Genomic DNA, 21,985 nt, shown 5'->3' with positions numbered 1-21,985 from the left:
AAAGAAAAGAAAAGAAAAGAAAAGAAAAGAAAAGAAAAGAAAAGAAAGAAAAGAAAAGAGAAAAGAATCTCAAAAGTTTTCCTAATCATACCTATGAGGGAAAAAATCATTTGTTTATGGACAAATTATCAAAAAGCAATAAACTGAAGTGTCTTGCTGTAGCCAAAATTTGTTTTAACAACTGATCTCCAGGCAAGTGAAGGTTACAAAGCGATCTATGAAATCTACATGTATAGTCCCTGTTGAAAAATAAAATGTTAAAATTACATTTAACATCTGTTGCAACTGTCTTGCATCTGTGCTGTTTGTGGTTAATCTTAATGATCTGACTTCTGAAAAGTAAGGAAAGGAGAAATTTATCAATTTATCTGATTTAATGAAAATTTTGTCTGCAGTGATGTAAAATGAAGGAAAATGAGAAATAGGATTCATGCTATAGGACTATCTTTTGATTCTACAACTTTGGATTACATAATAGATAATCATTTCTGTGTTGCCCTCTTGCCGTTACTTCGCTTCCTTTTTCTCTATTTTTTTAAAAATGTTTATTTATTATTGAGAGACAGAGCAAGACAGAGCATGAGCATGGGAGGGGCAGAGAGAGGAGGAGACACAGAATTTGAAGCAGGCTTCAAGCTCTGAGCTGTCAGCACATAGACCGACATGGGGCTTGAACCCACCAACTGCAAGATCATGACCTGAGCTGAAATTGGATGCCCAACTGACTGAGCCACCCAGGTGCCTCACTTCTCTTCCTTTTTCCTATCTTTGTCTCCTTTATATAAGAGAAGGGGACATACAGGAACAAAAATGGAGACAAGGATGTTCTTTCCTTGTTCTTAATTTTTTTTTTAATTTTTTTTTTCAACGTTTTTATTTATTTTTGGGACAGAGAGAGACAGAGCATGAACGGGGGAGGCGCAGAGAGAGAGGGAGACACAGAATCAGAAACAGGCTCCAGGCTCCGAGCCACCAGCCCAAAGCCCGACGCAGGGCTCGAACTCACGGACCGTGAGATCGTGACCTGGCTGAAGTCGGACGCTTAACCGACTGCGCCACCCAGGCGCCCCATCCTTGTTCTTAATTTTGCAATAGAAGTCATATTACAGTGTTGGTCAACAGATATATATTATTTGCAAATGTACACACATGGTTATTTAAATTAAAAAATATATATTTAAGGCATAGATCAGTCATTGTTCCAGGTACTACTGTTTCATAAAGTCTCTATTATTAGGTAGTTTACATTCTACTTAGAGAGAGAAGATGAATTAATAATTTTATAAATATATGAGAAAAATGTGTGTTAAAAATAATTATTCCAAGGGCGCTCAGTCGGTTAAGTGTCCGACTTCAGGTCAGATCATGATCTTACAGCTTGTGGGTTCAAGCCCCGCGTCAGGTTCTGTGCTGACAGCTCAGAGCCTGGAGTCTGCTTCAGATTCTGTGTCTCCCTCTCTCTCTGTTCCTCAGCTTCTCGTGCTCTGTCTCTCTCTCAAAAGAAATAAACATTAAATTTTTAAAAAATTAAAAAAAAAACCTGCAATAAGAAACAATAACTTGCATTCATTGTCTTGAAAGTTTATGTCCTTTTATAGAAGAGAACATTGGTTTTTAATCTTGTTGTCTACTTTTCTAGATTGGATGGCATGGCATCTTCAGAATACTTAAAGTACAAGAGCTAAAGTATGTATCACCAATGTAATTCAGTAAAATTAAATATGACAATAGTTTATCAAGGTTTTGTTATAAGAAGAACAACAATCTGTAGTCGATAAAAACCCAGCAGAATAAAAGCCTGATTGCAGTGATGAATAATGCATATTGCCTATGGTACTAATTAACCTTGTACTCCAGTAAGATATTATAGAACAATAAGGCTAATTTGAATGTGGTCCAGTACTTTTCCCCATGGCTTGTGGTTATCACCCTTCCTAACGTAAAATTTTATTTGTTAAATGAGAAAAATATATTTCTTATTTTTCACATAAAATGATGAAAATAATGAAAAAATGAAATCATATATAAAATCATGCATTTCCATGTATATAATATATAATATGCTAAGTATAAATAAAATGTGCTCAATATAAATAAGATACAGGGTTTATAAGTAAATTGAATAACAACAATATACATTAACTTGGGGAAAGAATCAGCTAAAATATTAATATATGATCACTCCAACTGGACATGGGGATCCCTTTCGTTTATATCTGATCCTTCTACTCATGTAACTAAGAATTTAAAAGAATTTTCCTTTTAAAATAATAAAATGAATTAAATGGACAGGTATATCTAAAAGCGGTAATGGGGATATTTTCTTCCAACATAAACTCCTATCAACTTATTTAAAATATAATGTGTTTCTCTTTGTGACTAAATCGCTGTGGAGAGACAGTCATAATGACGCCTAGGAAGAGGTAAATTATCTTCAACTGAAAATGTCAATCTTTAATGTTTTAATTATACTATTTAACCTATTATTTGTGTATTTTTAAGCTTAAAAATAATATTTCAAATCCCTATTTCAAAAAAAAATCTCTTGCAAAAGCTTGATGATAAAGATCTTCTTAGATTTTGGATGGCTCCCATGTCCCCTTCAAAAAAAATGCTCAAATGTGACAAAGTACATCTGTACAAATGAACCTGTTCTCTGTTGCATGTTTAAAAGGAAACAAGAGGAGCTGAGTGTGAGCAAAAACGAAGTATCTAGTAGGAAAGAGTTTCTACTAGATTTCATATTAATATACTTTTTAATGGAAATATTGCTTTGTTCATAACAATTTGTGTTTGCTTTTAGGCAGAGTTTGCATATATGTAAATGTCATTCTTAATGGAAATTCTTTGAATTTCAATTATTCTCTTTATGAGAAAAAAGTATCAAGTGCCTAAGCATGCTAGAGATTTTCAATCAAAAGAATAGGCCATGAATATATTGTTATGAAGTCTACTTAAATTTTTATTTATCACTCATATAATGATCACACATAAGGTCTTTTTTTCTTTTTAGCTGGTTATCTCTTGATGGAAAAATCAAGGAATAATGAATGCTTATAAAACTGTGCTGGTCTCTCCGTTGCCAGTATGATATAAGGGTTAAGAACAGAGATGCTGAGGGCACCTGGGTAGCTCAGTCTGCTAAGTTGCCAACTCTTGGTTTTGGTTCAGGTCACGATCTCACAGTTTCATGGATTCGAGGCCCGCATTGGGCACCACACTCACAGTGTGGATCCTGCTTGGAATTCTCTGTCTCCCTCTCTCTGTGTCCTCCCCGACTCACACTGTCTTTATCTCTCTGAAATAAATAAATAAACTTAAAAAAAAAAAGAACAGAGACTCTGAGACAAATGGCCTAAGCTTTTACCCAACTTCACTACTTACTGACTAAACCTTGTTACATAAACTGTCAGTAAAAAGGTAAAAATTATATCCGATTCATAGGGTTTGTGTGTGTTTCTGTGAGGGTTAAATTATATAATAAATATGCAGTTCTTAGAAGAGGATGTGGCACACAGAACTTGCTATAAAAGTATTAGACATATTGTTATTATTATAATTATTAATACCACCTTCAATATCCTTGAATCACTATCTCTAATGATAGAACAAAAAGCATGAGTTTTTTTTTACAGAAAATTTCTACACACATTTAACAAATATTCATGAGTCAAGCAATGTCTTTATATATCATAAGAGTATATAGTTCTTTGTCCTTTCATTACAAGGAAACAATCAAGTTTCTTCTGAAAGAGGCGTAAGAAGTAAAATTTCAAAAATAGCTTTCTTTTGAGGAATTAATGTAGGGTTCTCTCAAAAAGTAAACTTTTTTTTTGAGAGAGAGAGAGAGAGAGAGCAAGCAGAGGAGGGACAGAGAGAGAGGGAGGGAAAGAGAATCCCAAGCAGGCTCTGCACTGTTAGCACAGAGCCTGACAAGGGGCTCGAAACCACAAACCGGGAGATCATGACCTGAGCCCAAACCAAGAGTCACATGCTTAACTCACTGAACCACCCAGGTGCTCCTCACAAAGTAGACCTTTAAATGAAGGCAATAATTTATAATAGAGAAATTTATAATAAAGGGAGGAAAGAAAGAAATTAAGAGAGGTTATAAGTAGAAGTAATCAAAACAATGCAAGACCTAAGTGGCTTTAGAAATGAATAATTAAGAATTGGAGAAAAGAAAAAAAGAAAAAAAATATATAACCTGGCTTTAAATCTTGTCTGGGAGTTGGGCCTCAGAGTTTTTCAAGGTCAAATGCTACTTCATGAGGAAAAATATGTGCTACGTGTGTTTTAATTAACCATAAGAGCTGAAGTATTCAGTACTTTCCTGGGTTTAAATAGGATATATTCATGTTAGCAATAGAAAAGCTAAAATGACAGAATATAATTAAAAAAAAATCTTTTTGTTTCCAAGACCAAAGCAAGTGAGACTTCTCTGAAAATAACATGGAAATGTGAGGTTTAATGGAAGCCAGTTACATTTGGTTTGTGTCTGTCCTTTCCATACAGAAAGTATGGAACATTTTGTTGTAATCAGCTGTTATAAATCTACAAGCTCTAAAGAGCATTTAAGAACTATGTTATGAATTAGAAACCGATCGGACAAAATAAAGAAAAAGAACATATCTTTTTCTATAGCAGCCAGAGACATAGCTCTCTTTTTTTTTTTTTTTTTGACCTTATTATGTAAGACTAGCAATATTTATAATTCTAAAACTGTAAAAAGGAAAGACCTCAAGCTTTAACTTGAAATACACTGAAAAATCTGAAAGTTACTATCTTTGGAAGATGAAAATAGGGGTTCCTAAAAGCAGACAGAAAAGAGGCAAGAAGAAGAGAAGAAAGGAGAGGGATAAGGGAGAAGGATGGGGGGGGTGGCGGTAATATTCTTAAGGAATTTGTGTCTAGTCATATTTCTTCAATTCCTATTTTCATGACGTAAGCAATGAGGAAGTATCATTAATATATCAATAGTGTGTGAACACATATATATTATTTTTAGATCATATGAAACTACATCTTTTGTACTTTCTAAGTGGTCACACATTAGCAGTTTTTTATAATTGGATCAGATTTAATTAATTTTTCCTACCAAAAGTAAATAACATATTCAATTTATATGATAATTATACAATCTTGATTTTGGTTATAATTCTTAGTATTACTGACTACATCGATATCTAAACAGAATTAGTTCTGCTTATACCTTTTTCTACAATTACTACCAAATATTGATCTTTGAATGTGACCAATTTTAAATCAAATACCAGTTATTGCTAAAACAAGTCACAGTTATTATTTTTTTCCACATCAGTGCTACAATCTTCATCACATTTGTCCTTTCTTCCCCACATAACTCTAATAATTAAAGTTTCATTTCCTTTTTAATTAAAAAATAAAATGTGGGGGCACCTGGGTGGCTCAGTCTGTTAAGCGTCTGACTTCAGCTCAGGTCATGATCCTACAGTCTGTGGGTTCAAACCCCATGTCTGGCTCTGTGCTAACAGCTCAGAGCCTGAAGCCTGTTTGGATTCTGTGTCTTCGTCTGTCTCCCCTCCGCTCATGCTCTGTCTCTCTCAAAAAATAAACATCAAAAAATTTTTTTAAAAAAATCAAATAAATAAAATGTAACTTCTGGTGACTTGGGATAATATGCTTTTTGTTCAAAGTTAATATGCATTGAAGCCAAACAAATCTTTATTCAAAGCTAACCATCAACTCAGGGTGCTTGCAATCAAATTTAGTCGATATCAGCCTCAGTTTCTTCAAATATAAAATAGAAATAACAGTATATATCTGGCAGGGTTATTGTCAGAATTGAATTGCCTTCCATATACTTGGCATATAGCTGGGTCTAATAATACATAAATATGAACTTTTTTTTTTCCTGTAACAGTTCTGTTTTACCCATTAGAGCATAAGAATGTTTGCCCTTACAATTGAGCTGATTGTTTAAGTCAGTTGAAAGAGAAATGAATATTATTTTTATTGTACTATTTTATTTATGAAAGTCTGTCAGGATTTGTGGGAGATGAAGAATCATTTCGTTTCTTTATTGCGGAGAGGAAAACCTAAAGATCCAACCAGGTCCATGAGGCACAGAGAGCGTTCCCAAGCCTGAATCCTGAGAAGTCTCCTCACTCACATTATACAGTCCAGTTTGTTTTCTTCCATACCACATACCCAAACAAAGCAAAACCAACAAAACAGCAAAACAAAATTTGAATACAATGACACGCAAATACTCCGAAAGCCAAAACATCTTTCTTAAAGCCTCCTATAATATTTACAGGAGAATACCAGCAAGGCAAAGTAACTCATGTACACAAGAATGCACAAAGCAAAACAGTCAGCAGTGGATTGAGAGATCTTCACCCACTGACCCATGCTCTCCTCAAACATAACATGACTATGAGGTTTATTCCAAAAGTTGGTGTCTTCCAGTCTTCTGACCCTTTGTTATGCCTCCTTTCTAGCCACCTTAAATTGTCTTTCCCAGTCCTCACTGTGAGGTCAGACGTGGGGACAAGAATCTTCCAGATGACTCTGGTGGCTCCTAGGTCTTTCTGGGGAGTCAGTGTTCCTAATGTACATTATAGTGCAGCTGCCAAGGGCAACAGACTAATAGGCACACATGTGATCTGCATCAAGCTCCCAAATTAAGTGAAGCTTAAGTATTATAACGGAGAACACATGGTGGAAAAAACACAGCCTTGGAAACAGGCACACCTGAGTCAAAATGTCAGGTCGCCACTTTCTAGTTTTAGTTTGAGTGATCTAAACAAAATTGCCATGAATTTCAGTTGGTCTAGAAACTATGCCTCACAGGATGTTGTCAGCTTAAAAGAGAGAATGTGAATAAAATATTTAACAGTATCGGCACATGGTAGGTCTTTGCAATCATATCAACCCTTCTTCAGCTTTATCATCCCATTTAAGACATCCCGAGGGGCACCTCGGTAGCTCAGTCTGTTAAGCGTCCGACTCTTGATTTCGGCTCAGGTCATGATCTCACAGTTGTGAGACTGAGCCCCGCATCAGGCTCTGTTCTGAGCATGGAGCCTGGTTAGGATTCCTTTTCTCTTTCTCTCTTTGCCTCTCCCCTGCTCGTGCACTCTCTCTTTCTCTCAAAATAAATAAATAATCATTAAAAAAAAAAGATATCCTGACAATTCTGGTGTTCAGAACCTTAGGCCTTACTTCTTGGGATCCCTATTATTTCTAAGCTCTAGCTTTTGACACTCACTTGAAAGTCAAACTATTCCCTTTGGCCCACTTTGTATTTTCTAGGAACAAGGTCCTTTTCCCCTCAACTTTAATTCCATTCTCTTCTAACTTCAGATGAAAATAACAAGTTCTCCTGAGGTCTGATCATGGAAATGCTTGGACCAGTCTTTTCACTGATGGTACAGGTTGCCCTTGATTAAGATATTCACATTCATCAGATTCTTTCAAAACTCCGGTATCTGTCAACCTTTGTGCTTCCTGAATGCCAGCTTTTTCTTCAGTCCCGGAGCAATGTGTTATTAATTGACTCTCCATTCCTGTCACATATATTTAAATACTTGTAATATGCCCTGTTGGTCCAGTTTGTTTTCCCCTCAAATTGAGATAAAGATTTTCACACTGAACTTACTTATACAAACCCACACACTCAAAAACCTCCTTAGTCTTTAAATAAGTCCCTGACCTGCATAGCTGACCTGGTGCAGACTGTCCTCCACAGAATATGCTCCCATTTCCCAGTGTCCTGCGTCTGCTAAGAGGGTAGGTCACCATCCCTGGGTGGTGGTAGAGCCACCAACAGATGATAGAACAAGTGACAAAAACAAACAAAAACTCAAGCACTTCTTCTAGGGTTATGTCTCACTGAAACTGCTTTTAACTTTTAAAGCTATTTAAATAGCATGTACAGAGGATTTTCTTTCTGCCAGGTACGAAGCTTCATCAGCCTCCACTCTTTAAAATCGAATCCAGGTTTTGAAATCATAAACAATACTTTTATTGTGGGAGATGGTTAACATTTTTTTCCCCTGTGGATCATTTCTAATGTTATGAACTGAGAGCAGTAATATCTCTGGTCTAGCAATAAAGCATGGAAGAAATCAAACTATAAAAATCAAGTGCTATCCCTGGGTATTATTTTAAAGAAACTGCTAACAGATGTTTTCCTCTTGTCCACAGTGGGAAAAATTTCCTACTTTGGATTTAACTTCGTTTTCACCCGAAGAGTGAAGTTCCCCAAGTTTAAGTGCATTATCTATTGCTCCTGTCCGTGTGGATTTGAACAGGACCGACTTGACTTAAGTTGGCTCTATTATTACTTTTTAAATTCCCCCACCACCCCTCTTTGCAACCACTGACTGTGTCAAAGAAAGCTACTGCTGTCACAAAGCAAGGCGTACTCACTGTTGTGACATTTTCATTTATCTGGGCAGGAACATGCTTGAAAGGACACTGCCTAGTTCTAAGTAAAGTATGGAAGACAATCAAGCCCAGTTAAGCAAACCAGGGTTGACATATTAAATCATGCTTGAACCAAGAGAGCAACAACAGATGACACACAAAACCTTCTAAAGAGAATTTTAAATAAATAAATAATACAGGTCAGTCCAGTTCTAAAAAAAGAAGCTTTTAGCATTGGAAGATACTGGGAATAGGTGGATATTAGAAATCCTTCACAGGAGCACGTAATTATGTTGCTTTTTGACGGTAAAATATAAAACTGGAGGTATAGTGTTGGAAAGGAAAGCATGAGCAGAACCCTGGAAAACCTTGGTGAGATCACATCACTTCCAATCTATAAAGTGGAAAATATTCTGATAGTCCCACCCTTTATTTAAGAAATGTCCTAATGGAATCCTTTCAAAGTGCTTTGAATTCATCAGAAGCAAAGCCCTTATGCATATGGAGTAGTGTGTTATTATTCTCCTTCACAATCACACAGCAGGAACTTTGGAAGCATTCATTCTCCAAGTCTGATTCCTGCTAACAATTCCATCAAAGAAATGGAGTTATCCATCAGTCAAATTATCATTTGCCCTAATTGTTACTTCCCACAAACTGTGGCTCTTCGTTCTTTCCTTTCCTTTTTTTAACCTATACCTTAAGGGCACTCAAATGAGCAGGATATCTTCAAGCTCAGCACAGATCAGAGCATATCAACAAATCACTTCAGTTCTTATACACAAATTCCTACTGGCCAGCCTTAAATGCAGACAAAACACTTAAACACCAAAGAGAATAAAATACTAGAAGATAAGATGTGACCCACATCCAAAACCAGAAACAATAAAGGATACAAAAGCACTTTTCATGTAATGAAAGCAAGTTATGAGATCATGGAGAGCTTAGAATTCATATTTTTATTGGTAGAGTTAAACAATGATACACTTTCTAGAAAGAACTATGCCAGAGCGTGTTGCCCCATGCCTTCCTGCTTTATAATAACTTGCATGTCCTTTTGGACTAATGTACAAGTGAAACTGAAAGGCAACAAATTATATCATTTAGGTAAATAGCATACTTACCTTATCTTCTGTAAGTACTGTAAACTAACTATATTAATAAATCAATTAGACTGAAACCTACAAGTAAGCTTCTTTTTTGTTACTTAGAAAGTTAGTGTTCTGGGCAACCATTAAAAGTGGTTAAACAGAATTTTCAAGGTTACTCCATACAGGAGGTGCACTAAATAAACATATACAGTTAGAGCACAAAACATTTAATGTATTAATTGTAATAGAAATATGGCCTTAAAAAATTAGTGCTTTTTATTCATTAATCCTGATATTATCATTGAGGCTGTATGTGATTACAAACTACAAATCAATCATTGTAATTAATTGTGCTTATATACTGTACAAAGCACAGTAGGAGAATGAAGAATCTCAAGTTAAATATACAATTCTAATCCTAAATCTGAACATCCAAAAGGTAAAAGGAAACCTGAAAATGATCCAGCGACACCTAGAAATGCTAAATTAAACAAGACCAAAGATTAGGGTTTGTTTTGTTTTGTTTTTTTTCAGTGTAAGGAAGTTATAAGAAAAGTAACATATATATATATATATATATATATATATATATATATATATATTTTAAGGTGTGGGACAGGTGGGCCACAGGGGGCAGAAACACAGAGGCACTTAAAGCGCAGTTTGCTAAGCAGCCTGCTGGAGCTAAGCCTGCTGTTCTCCAGGCCAGGTGGGGTGAGGTGGGGGACTGGATTTGAATACTCCAGGCTCTACGAAAAAGAGCCATAACATTCTGTTAAGTGGGGTGCCCTTCAGAAAGCCCGAAACCTTGAAGAGCTGGCTATCCCCTCAAAAGCCACAGAGAAAAACAATGCCCACGTGCACAAGGACAGCCAAAGATGCTTGTGTGTGCATAGCCTCTTGATGGGGGGAAGAGATCAATCTTCAAGAATCAAAATCTGTGGCGTTCTCTGTGTGAAGTTTTGGTGTGTAAATTTACACTAGCCTCCAAAAGCCAGCAAATTTTATTGCTAAATATTACAATATTTCTCAATCCCGGCTGTACACATTATAAACTACCTGGGGATCTTTAAAAAAAAAAATAGTGATAACCTGGCTGGTACTACACAATGAGATCAGAATTTCTTGTAGGGGTGTCCAGCAATTATATGGTTTAAATTATTTTGTTGAACTATAATTGTTGAGAATAGTAGAATTAGATAAATAGGAGGAAAGGCTAAATCATGTAAGGAACTCCTGTGAGTCAATGACAAAAAAACAAGCATCCCATGAATGAATAGGTAAATTCATAATTTGGAGTGATTAGAACATTGGTGCCACTTGTATTTTTTCTCTACTTTGCTGTGGTTTGATTGTTCCCCTAATTTTCTGATATTGTCTGTTTATTATAATAGTAGAAATAATAGATAGTAAGTATGGGATTTCTAAGTCAAGATGCAATTAGCAGATACTAAAAAAGGAAAATAGTATCATTAGACCTAATACTGTCAAAAGTTCTATAACTACAATCTATATCAAAAAGCCATATTAAGGAAGATCTGGAGAAGGAGATAAAGATAAAATTAATGCATAATAGTTCTGAAACAACATGAATAGTGAAATATCTTGACAAGTATCCAAAGGGATTAGGATAAATGTATTTCTTACATAGTTGTATGGTCCTAATTTATGTAGTTATATGGTCCTAATTTATTTGTACCTCAGTTTCCAAATATGTAAAAAAAAAGAAAAGAACATTCACTTCAAGAGTCCTTTAAATCAGTGCTTCTCAAACTTGAATGTATGGAAAAAAGCACCAAGGGATCTTGCTTAAATGTAGATTCTGATTCAGTTTTTCTGGGGTGGGACCTGAAATTCCTCATTTCTAAAAAATTAGGTCATGTGGATGTTGCTGGTCCATATAACATTCCTGAAGTAGGCAGACTTCATATGCATTTACAGGCAGATTTTGTGCATGTATATTGTATTATTAAGGATTTCACAGAGGAGAAATGTTAAGCTCAGTTTGTTTTTATATTTGTCCACAGTCACACATTTATGAAATGGAAGAGTAAGATTTGAACTGAGGGCTGCATCTTAAGCAGCCTTCAGATTTAATATTGTAAGTTTGCTTAATTATTTTATGAAAGGGTTGGCTACTTCATTTCTTAACATCTGCATTAAGTTTTTTGAATTTTTTTGCTCTTGAAAATCTGAAAGCAGACACTGAGATGTTTGCTGAATTACACTCAGAGTTTTCAACATTAAGTTTCTCTGTACACACAATTTTTCCCATGAGAGCTATACTGATTTGTGTTATCAAACTTCATGAAAGTCTTTTTCCTGCTATCCAAATAATAAGAAAAGAAGCAAACAATAAAAGAGTATGTTTTAGTTTCCTTGTATACTTAAATCAACTCAATACATAAATTAAGATATGGCCTTCGTAAGATCTGTGTAATTATTTTTGGTCTAATAATTATCATTCTATACTAACATTATAATAAAAGGACCCTATGCAGTGCATCTCATGTTAACAAATGTTTATCATCAAGAGGTGTTTTGTACAGTGCAAGCCACTTGAGCATAAATATAATCATTAATTCTCTATCCATATGATCATGACGGAGCTCCAGTTCATTAATGTTATAATCCATTTGCACAGTAACAATACAGAATGTTCCATCAGCATAATAAAATATCCTAGAGATCCACCCAAACCAGGTATTAGAATTACTATACATATGAAGTATAGCATTCATGTGTTACATTTATTCTCTTTCCCTCCATCTCCGTCTCTCCTTCTATATATACATAGATAGATAATAGATAGATAGATAGATAGATAGATAGATAGATAGATAGATAGATATGTATGAAAAGAGAGATGGGGGAAGGAGGGAGGGACTCAAGACTATTGATAGTATAATGTCTTTTATGAGTGAGAAAGTAAGGGTGCAAATAAAGATTAAACGTTTGTCTAGGAGACAAACAGACCAGTTTGTTAGAGTATTTAGTTCTTTTTCCTTTCTTCCATTGCCAAGTCTCCCTGTTTTGTTATGCACATAAGGCAGAAGATTCACCAGTTACTAGCCATTGTTGGATCAATGAAACATCAAATTCTTAAAAAAGAAGAACCTTTCATACTTTCAGCGAATGTAATAATTTCCAAGGAGCCACCCAGTGAAAATACTGAATTATTTCATGTTTGATATGTCTGTGTTTGACCATAGATATTAGGAATTCTCTATCCTTAAGATATAGTATACTATGTATATGAACAGACTCTTTTAGCAGGTAATTCTAGGAATTTGTAGCTCTTTTATTACTCTAATTTTAATACACAAATACACTTTAAAATATAATTTTAGAAAGAAAAAAGATAGACGTAAAATTGATTAATGTAATACAACGGATCTCTGCACTGAAAGATCCTTCTGCTTGTTATGCCATCTGTATATCTTTACATCATTGTTTTTTGTTTTGTTTTGTTTGTTTTGTTTTGTTTTGTTTTACTCCACATTTAGGTTAAACATCACTTTTCAGAGAACTATTTTCTTACTTCCCTACCTAAACTTACACACTCACACTGCCATTAGGAAGTCTCATAAACTGCAACTGTAGATGTGAATCTATATGTATGTTTGTATACCTATGTGTCTGCATTCCTAGGATACAGGAATTCTATACATGGAATACAGTGCTAAGTATAATAATAAAGAATGAATCATAATAGGTAATCAGGAAGCAAATCTTCTTTATAAAAGAGATTCTAATATATTTACATAGTTTTCATCATACAATAAATAAAAATGTAGGATTATCATTTGATAAATGATACTGCTCAAGAATATAATTTCTAGGTTGAGAAAACTCGAGAATTTTCTAACCTGAAACTACGTTGTATTTGGCAATTGACAAACACATACTCCTGTAAATACATTTTATTTTTAATGAGAGCTATAAGAAGTAGCTAATGTTTGCTGAATAAGTACAGTGTGCTAGGAAGGAAGTAATTTCCATGTGATGTCTCATAGTACTGCTATGACTTAGAGATGGAGGAAACAAGGAGTGGAGAGATTCGATGATGTACACAGGGATACAGTGCTGATAAATGGCAGAGACAGGATTGGAATACAGGCATTCTGGCCAGAATCCACGTGTTCAAACCACTAGAGTATGCTGCCTCTCACAAGCAGCATGTTCCCTACGATATCCAAGTTAAATCAGTCATATTTCCAAATGTACACATCCTTCATTCTGCAGAATTTTAAGAAAAAGATTCACTTTTGTAAAGACAACCAGTCTATAGACATATTTAGTTTTTAGCAGCACATCTACTTACATAGACAATTAGTGGTTCTGACCTGGTTAGAATTATGCCTCCGGGGATCATTAAGCACTCTATGGAGGCATTTTTTTGATTATCAAAGTGGGGAGGGGTGTCCTACTACATCTAGTGGATTAGAGGCCAGTGATTCTGGAAATATCCTACAATGACTAGGACTACCCCATCACTCAACAAAAAATATCAATAGTAACCAGTGGCCCCAAATATCAATAGTACCAGTGTTGAGAAACCCTGATTTAGAAAAAAACAAAAAAAAACAAAAACAAAAATAAATGCAAAGTATGCTCTAAAACTGTGACACAACTAATCCAAAACTATTAAGGAGGAATTAAAGGAAAAAAGAAACAATTTCATTATTCTCATATATAATACCTACAAATGGATGAAATGATTTAACCACTTACTTGTCTTGGTGACGGTTCTCAGAAGCAGGACACACACACACACACACACACACATGCACACACACACACGCACACACACACACATGCACCACTGATATTCTGTACTTCCACAATTACCATCTTTTGTTAAAATTTTGAAATTAAAATCAGTTTCCTTTTGTTGTATAAAAGAGCATACCAAATAGAACCAAAAAGTTCAACCCCTTTGATGTTCTTTGGTAATGTGCCTAATTAAAAATAACTAGGCTCTCTAGTGCATAATTACACAAGCACCTAATACTCTATATTTCCAGTCAATTTTGTTTCAAACATAAATATGCACCAGAAGTATGAATGATCGACATACTACTCCCTGCAGTATCTGGACTGTTTCTGAATCAAGGCCTTTTCTTGAGCTCAGTATTTGCACTACATTTTCCTTGCTATGCAATCATCTCCCAGTTGGACAATTAATAAGTGCTTTTTCTCCACAGCCCTTGGCATGTAACCTCGCTTACCCTGTGTTTTAGCATGCACTATATACCTTCTTCACTCTGACTGGTTTTGGCAGTGACCCACAATCTAAATCTCTTTCCTCCATTTGATATAAGTGAAACTATAATTATCTAGGGGTAATTTCAAATTACTACTTCATTCCACTAGCAACTGATGAAGATTAGTGGTCTTGCCTTGCATCTGAGTAAGTCAGCAACATAATCACAAGAGAACTCAGCAGGCAACATTTGATTCATGTGAACTCAATTACTTCTGTCAAACACATTCACTTCAATAAAAAGCAGAAACTTCCAAAATGGGTTTTTGCTAATAATTTTGTACTCAAAAAAAATTTCATATGACTCTTAAGGGGCAAAAATAGCATGAATTTCATCAGAAATAATAATAAATAACAAGTAGGAAAACATACTTGTATAAATGGATTTAATACATTATTAGTTTCTGAAAGAACATTTCAAAGAAATAAATTTGTATACTTAAAACGGTTTATTATTGAAAATATGGGCATAGAAGTAAGCCTTAGAAAAATAAATAGATTCTATATTTTAGATTAATACAATAGAAACAAGAGTTTTTGTTACCTCATTAAAAGCAGGGTATTATGGGAAAGGTAGTTAATTTCTCTTAAAGGAAATTAAATAAAGGGATAAGAAGATGATACAGCATGAGTTGTTAAACAGACAGAGATTCCTGAATTACTTCTTGGTTGCCTTCTGGATTGAAATCATATGGTAATGAGCTTCCTAGCATTCTGAGTCCTGATTGTTTAGTCTCTAAAACTAGTTGTGTCAACTCCATCATGCCCTGCATCTCTATACCAGGTCACATGAGCAACTACCTGGTCATATCCTAGTACAGGCTTAGTAAATATTAACATATGATGATCATTACAACAGATTTATTCACGCTTCAGCTTCTTAATATAGTTATATCCTTAATTAAATCCCAACATATTTTGATTAGCAAAGAAACAGTAATTAAATGTAAGTGTATAATAAGTGTATATTATAAATACATTTCAGGATGTGATTTCTAAGGTCTAAATCACTAAGATGGTCTCTATCACAGTTAATATGTCATATGCCAACCATATATGGTTTAACACACGGAACTTGAACATTTGGCCTGATGATCTTAGGACTAAGAAATGACTGGTTTAAGAGACACTTTGTCAATTTTGTGACTGAACAGACTTTCTACAAATAAATACAAAGGTTAAAAAAAAAGGAAATCAATACGGGGTACCTGGAGACTCAGTTGGTTGAGCGTCCAACTCTTGATTTCACCTTGGATCATGATCTTGCAGACATGGGTTCGACCCCCATGAGGGGCTATGCACTAAGTGCAGAGACTGCTTGGGATTCTCTCTCTCTCTCTCTCTTTCTTTCCCTCCCTGCTTATGCTCTCTCTCTCAAAATAAATAAATAAACATTAAAAAAAAAGAAACCAATATAGTAGTTTGCCTTTATCCACTCTTTTGTTTTCGGTGTTTTCAGTTACATGCAGTCAACCACAGTCCAGACTCAGATGATTCTCCTGACATACTGTCAGAAGTTCAGTAGTAGCCTAATGATAGATCACAGTGCCTACATCATTCCCCTCACTTCATCTCCTCATGTAGGCATTTTATCATCTCACATCATCACAAGAAGGATGAGTAAAGTACAAGATATTTTAAGAGAGACATCTCATTCACGTAACTTATTACAGTATATTATTATAGTGTTACATGTTATTATTAGTTGTGGTTAGTCTCTTACTGTGCCTCATTTAAACATTAGACTTTATCATAGGAAAAAGCATAGTATATATAGGGTTTGGTATATATGCAATTTCAGCCATCCCTGAGGGTCCTGGAACGTAACCTCCTCAGATAAAGGAGCAGTAGTATAATTTTAAAGCACAATCTCCTTTTATACCTTTGCCCGTTCTATTTTCTCCTGAATTTACTTCTCTACCTCTCGACTTACGGTTTCTTTCTTATTTCTTAAGATAACCCTCAGCATCCCTGCCATCAAGGAGTGTGTGATCTAGTGGGAGTAAAGACAGTCATTAATGAAATAATAAATTAACAAAAGATGCAATATCATAACTCTAAATGGTTCAATGAAGGGAAGATATAGAAGTAAATAACAGAGAGGCCTAACTTTGAAGAGTCAGGGATAGTTTCCCTGAGGAAGGGGTGTCGGAGGACACCCCTGAAGGATTAGTATGAGTTAATCAGGCGTGAAGTAGATACAAGAATGTTTCAGGGCAAGAGAACAGATTCATAGAACAAGTAGTATAAGTCAGCAAACTGCTCTTGAGAAGGTGAAAAAAAGAAGCCAGTGTGACTAGTGCAGAGAGAAGAGGAGGAAGCATAGTTTAAGAAGTGTCTGGGGCAAAACCATGCAGGATCTTAAGTTACTGGAAAAACTTTACCTTAATAGGCAACCATTAAAGTATTTGAAGTTTGTGGTGGGGTTAAGTGGGGACAGCGAAGGATGGGTGTGCGAAACCACTAGATTTGCATTTTTGTAGAGGTGATACACTCACATGGCTCAAAAATCAAACTATTATATAAAGTCATTCCTTATATTTGAAAGTAAAGTTCCAACAAGACATACTTATAGATTGGAGGAAAAGAAATAGAGAAAAGTGGATGATTTTAAGAGACAGCCTGGAGGTGATTTCTATGAATATTTTGTGATAAATAGGACCCAGGTAGCGAGTAGGAAGGAGATGTTAGGAATGCTCCTTAGATTTCTGCCCTAACAAGAATAGTTTTAAAACATCAAGATCCACATTTAATGGTTTGAAGATAGCATATTAAGATCACAGAATTATTTAAAGTTATGATGGGATTTTATATGCCACACACAGGGACATTTACATTTGTATATTCTTATTATGTGTAGATATAAATGTCTCAGGAATATCTGTGATACCTTAATTCTCCAAAATAAGCATTCAAAACTTATTTATTCATTCAATGAAGTAGGTTATTTATAGGGTAAACATTTGAAACTCCTCATAGAGTGGCCACATGCCATCTGTATTTTGGAAAACACCAAGAGGCACTATTCAAACGGACTATGTTGTGTAGAACACCCTCTGGGGCTGGGTAGTTCACTATTTTCATGACCCCACAACCTTTGTTCCTATTACCAGGGTAAGATAATAAATGAGTTTAGACAGGCCAGCCTAGTGAAGTTTTCTACAATGTAACTAGCCTCTCTGATTTACCCCACTGTCTCTCAGTTAGGTTTCTAACTGAGTGTGGGAAGAGAAAGATATGCATTGAACTCCTGGATTGAGAAACATTCTATCAGAACACTACTTCCCAAGATACTTTCATGACAAGCATGCAGAGAACGTTTTAATCCCAGAGAAATAAATAATTAGCTTCTAAAAAGGCAGAGGTCTTTTATACCCTCGGTCCATCTGGATGAAGACAAAGGTCACTGTGTTCTGCGCTGAACTGACCACATACCATTCTCTAAAGTGACATAAACAATCAAATATAGCGTGTTGCTTTGTAATATTAGAAAATGAAATTTTAAAAATGTAAGATTTATATTATAAATATTTTAAACAAAAAAATGAAATGTATTAAACAGATTATGCCTAATCTCCTGCTTTGATTCTACAATTACATATATCTTCACGTTACACTCAGAGAGCTGTTCAAAAGAAAAGTTAAGATAATGTTAGTTAGAACTTTCCTTCACATCTAACCCCAAATAAAATATAATTAACTTCCCTGGAAAGTTAAAAATGATTTCCAAAACATAATTGTGATTTAATAAAACTTCGCATCTATGTATGCACATATATAAAGGTATAGAGAGTTGTAGACACCATAAACTTAATTGTAGATGATATTGTAGGCATACAGAAGATGAGCTGATGAGGAAAAAGAAGTTTTCATTTATTTATTTTTGAGAGAGAGAGTGCAAGTGAGCGAGGAAGAGAGACAGAGAGAGAGAGAGAGAGAGAGAGAGAGAGAGAGAAAGAGAATCCCACAAGGTGCAGAGAGAGCAGGAGAGAGAGTGCAGAGCCCGGAGCAGGGTGCAAGCTCATGAACCATGGGATCATGACCTGAGTCAAATTCGGATGCTTTCATCAACTGCACCACCCAGGTGCCCTGAAAACAAAAATTTTTTAATGCTGCAGTGTGTTTCTAGAGAGAAATAATTAATCAAAATCACTAGGATTTACAGGTAATTTCCCTAGTTTTGATCCCCTGGATCTATAATCAATTTACAGTCAGGCCTGAACAAACTTGAGCAAGTCTGATTCACATTATATAGTGGATTTTGAAAAAAAAAATGTACTTGAAGCTACCAGGCGGGATAAGGGTACTTCTCGGCATTTGGTTTTCTCTTCAGTTAATAAGTCTCATTACCTATTTAGCATGTGCACAGCATGGTAGAAAAGGGTTCATAATGATGAATGAATTTTTTTTTAAGTAAAAATGTTTTCTTCCTCATAAACTGTTCTTCACTTTGACATAAAGTACAACCCTGTTCCCCAAAGCTATTGACAAACATCTAAGTTTAACTCACCACATTGTGGGCAAAAGAAGGATATTTTCAAATGAAGGGGACAGCATACATGATCACATTTCAATTAAGAAAATAAAACAGAAAAAAAATTCCCCAAGTATAAATTGATTTGAAATAAGTGTTTTGTGTTGGCTCCATCTCCAAAGTTATTTTCTCAGGTACTACTTATTATGCATTCAATATTGACTTGTAAATTTTTTAAATTTTTTTAATGTTTATTTATTTTTGAGAGAGAGAGAGAGCACGAGCAGGAGAGGGGCAGACAACGAGGGAGACATAGAATCCGAAGCAGGCTCCAGGCTCTGAGCTGTCAGCACAGAGCCCCACATGGGTTTGAGCCCATGGACTGTGAGATCGTGACCTGAGCCTCAGCTGGACACTTAACCGACTGAGCCATCCAGGCACCCCTGACTTGCAAATTTTTAAAAGCGAACTTGTAATAACAATTATATGTGAACAACACGCTGACCAGCATTTTCGTATGGGGTTCATATGGCTGAACTTATTTCTGAAGAACTTTTTAAAGGCAGTTAAAAGCATGCCAAACAAGTCACATCTAACACTTGCAGTTGAATTTTACATAGCAAGGTAAGGTTACTATTTTCTCTTCATGGAGAGACAATACTTTGTAGCAGACAATACTCACAGTAAGAAATAATCCTTTGGTTTGAGTTGCTCAAGATAAAACTTATGAAAGTAAAATGAATATGAAATACTACACTGCAAGTAAGACACTCTGTGTGTATTAATTATGTATATTCAGTAAAATATTACATTAAATCTTTGATCGTTGCCAGAAATTTTAAAATTCTGAGAAGAGAGAAATCAAACTTGAAGAGAAATAATCTCCATAAATTAGCGAAGTAAAAGGTCATCTGCTCATAATCATTGGAGGAAATACATATACGTGATCCAGCTGGTGCAGACAGTTCCTGCAGATCTGCAGGCAAATTCTTACCTTGACAGGTGCCATTTTTCTCCTCATATCCTGCCTTGCACATGCATTTCCCGATGGGCACCAGCCACTCCCCTTCAGCGCTGCAGTGCATTTTGGGTGGTTCGTCTGTCACAGAATGGTTGACACAGGAACCTGACACTTCAAGCAACTGCGAGGAGTCAGCTCCAGTGATTGTGTCAGGGAACACAGCCAAGTGACGTACCACAGAAGGGCATTTTTTATAGTACACACGCACAGAAACCAGAGCAATGCAAGCACCCACATCTTGAAAGGCAAGATAAAATCCTTTCTTGCTTAGAGGTCCTACATCTCTGACCTCTGTATTCAGTTTCATAACGCGGTCACCAAGATCAAGCTCTGTAAAGCTTTCATCGGCAGCAATGGTATCAATTTTGATGTACTGGTTTTCCTTGATGTTTCTCCCATTCTCATCATCCGACTCAAAGTAATACATGTTAAAGGTTTCCTTACAGGTTCCCAATCCTCCAGGAAGACTGTTGCAGTCACGCAGAGTAAACTTGAGTTCTATAAAGATTCTGGAAGCACCTTCATTGGAAATCCAACTGGTCAAAAGCCAGTTATTCTGATTCTGTTCCATAACTTTGCATACTTGGTATGTGTGGATAGGGGCATAATTTTCATCAACTTCGCCAATCTCTTCCCACTATACAATGTAAAATAGAAAGAATTTTTTTTTAATATTTAGAAAATAGCTAGTAAACATAGTCAAAGGAAACGATTTCAGATCTAGAAATTTCTGCCGCCTTCCTCTATGGTATCAGAAGAGGAAGCTCTATAATGAGAACTTTAAAAATACATTTTAGATTAAGTAAATTAATAGCACATTAGTCACTGTAACTCAAAAGTTAACACACACAGATTTCAGGGGTAAAAGAGCATGTATTTCAGAGAAAAAGAAGAAAACTGCATGTGGGTGCAGTTAACAAGCAGTGAAAGGATGTATGTTTGGAAGAAAGTGAAGTATAAAAGCTAAGAAAGTAGATACAATGTGACAGAAAAAAGAAGTATATTAAAAAAAAGACAACAGTAAAAAAGCAGTAAATATGGAAAAGAAGGGATAAAGAAACATGTGAATCCACATTTATTTAATTCTGGCATGTTACAAATAACACATCAATGTAATAAAATGTGAGAGAAAATTCATTACTTTAAAAATTAAAAATAGATGCTTATTTCATTGAACCAATCTGTTTAGGATTCTTTTGCAAATTGGATAGCTAAACTTATTCATAGATTTATCTATGAAATATAAGCCTAGAGACAGATATAAAATAGAGACAAAAATTATATATGAAGAGCCTTGTCATTTTGAATACTGAGTTCTTATTATATCCTGGGAATGCATTAATTCTTTTTACTAACTCATTATTTTATGAATAATGACATTAAGAGTTTGGAATATATATATAAGGTATAGAAAAAAATTAAGCATGGTTTATATAGCTTCCAAAATATTAGGTCAAAGAGATCTAAACTTACCTCTTTCCCAATAAAATTCCAGCTTTTAGACTTTCAGTGTACCATAATCACTTTCTAAACAATACAGAACCAAGTTTTTATTCTCCATAAGGATGTTATTATAATTTAAGGAAGTCTTTTAAACTTGTACAGAATCTGTATACAAAACTGTGTGTATATATGTATATATATATATATATATATATATATACAAGTATATATATATATACAAGTATATATATACAAGTATATATATATACAAGTATATA

General features: G+C 35.0%; 1 protein-coding gene across 6 annotated transcripts in view; it reads right to left on the bottom strand.

Annotated features, from left to right (window-relative positions):
• Nucleotides 1-21,985, bottom strand: part of EPHA5 (EPH receptor A5) — a 338,890-nt gene that overhangs the window by 243,673 nt on the left and 73,232 nt on the right. For all 6 annotated transcript variants that reach the window (XM_040482250.1, XM_040482225.1, XM_040482240.1 and 3 more), the window contains exon 3: nucleotides 20,238-20,901. In XM_040482250.1, the coding sequence (XP_040338184.1) occupies nucleotides 20,238-20,901 (664 nt within the window). The remainder of the gene's footprint in view (nucleotides 1-20,237; nucleotides 20,902-21,985) is intronic.

This window comes from Herpailurus yagouaroundi, unplaced genomic scaffold (genome assembly GCF_014898765.1).
Source record: "Herpailurus yagouaroundi ecotype Mexico unplaced genomic scaffold, PumYag 28, whole genome shotgun sequence".
Taxonomy (NCBI): domain Eukaryota; kingdom Metazoa; phylum Chordata; class Mammalia; order Carnivora; family Felidae; genus Herpailurus; species Herpailurus yagouaroundi.
This window is presented reverse-complemented; position numbering and strand designations above follow the sequence as displayed.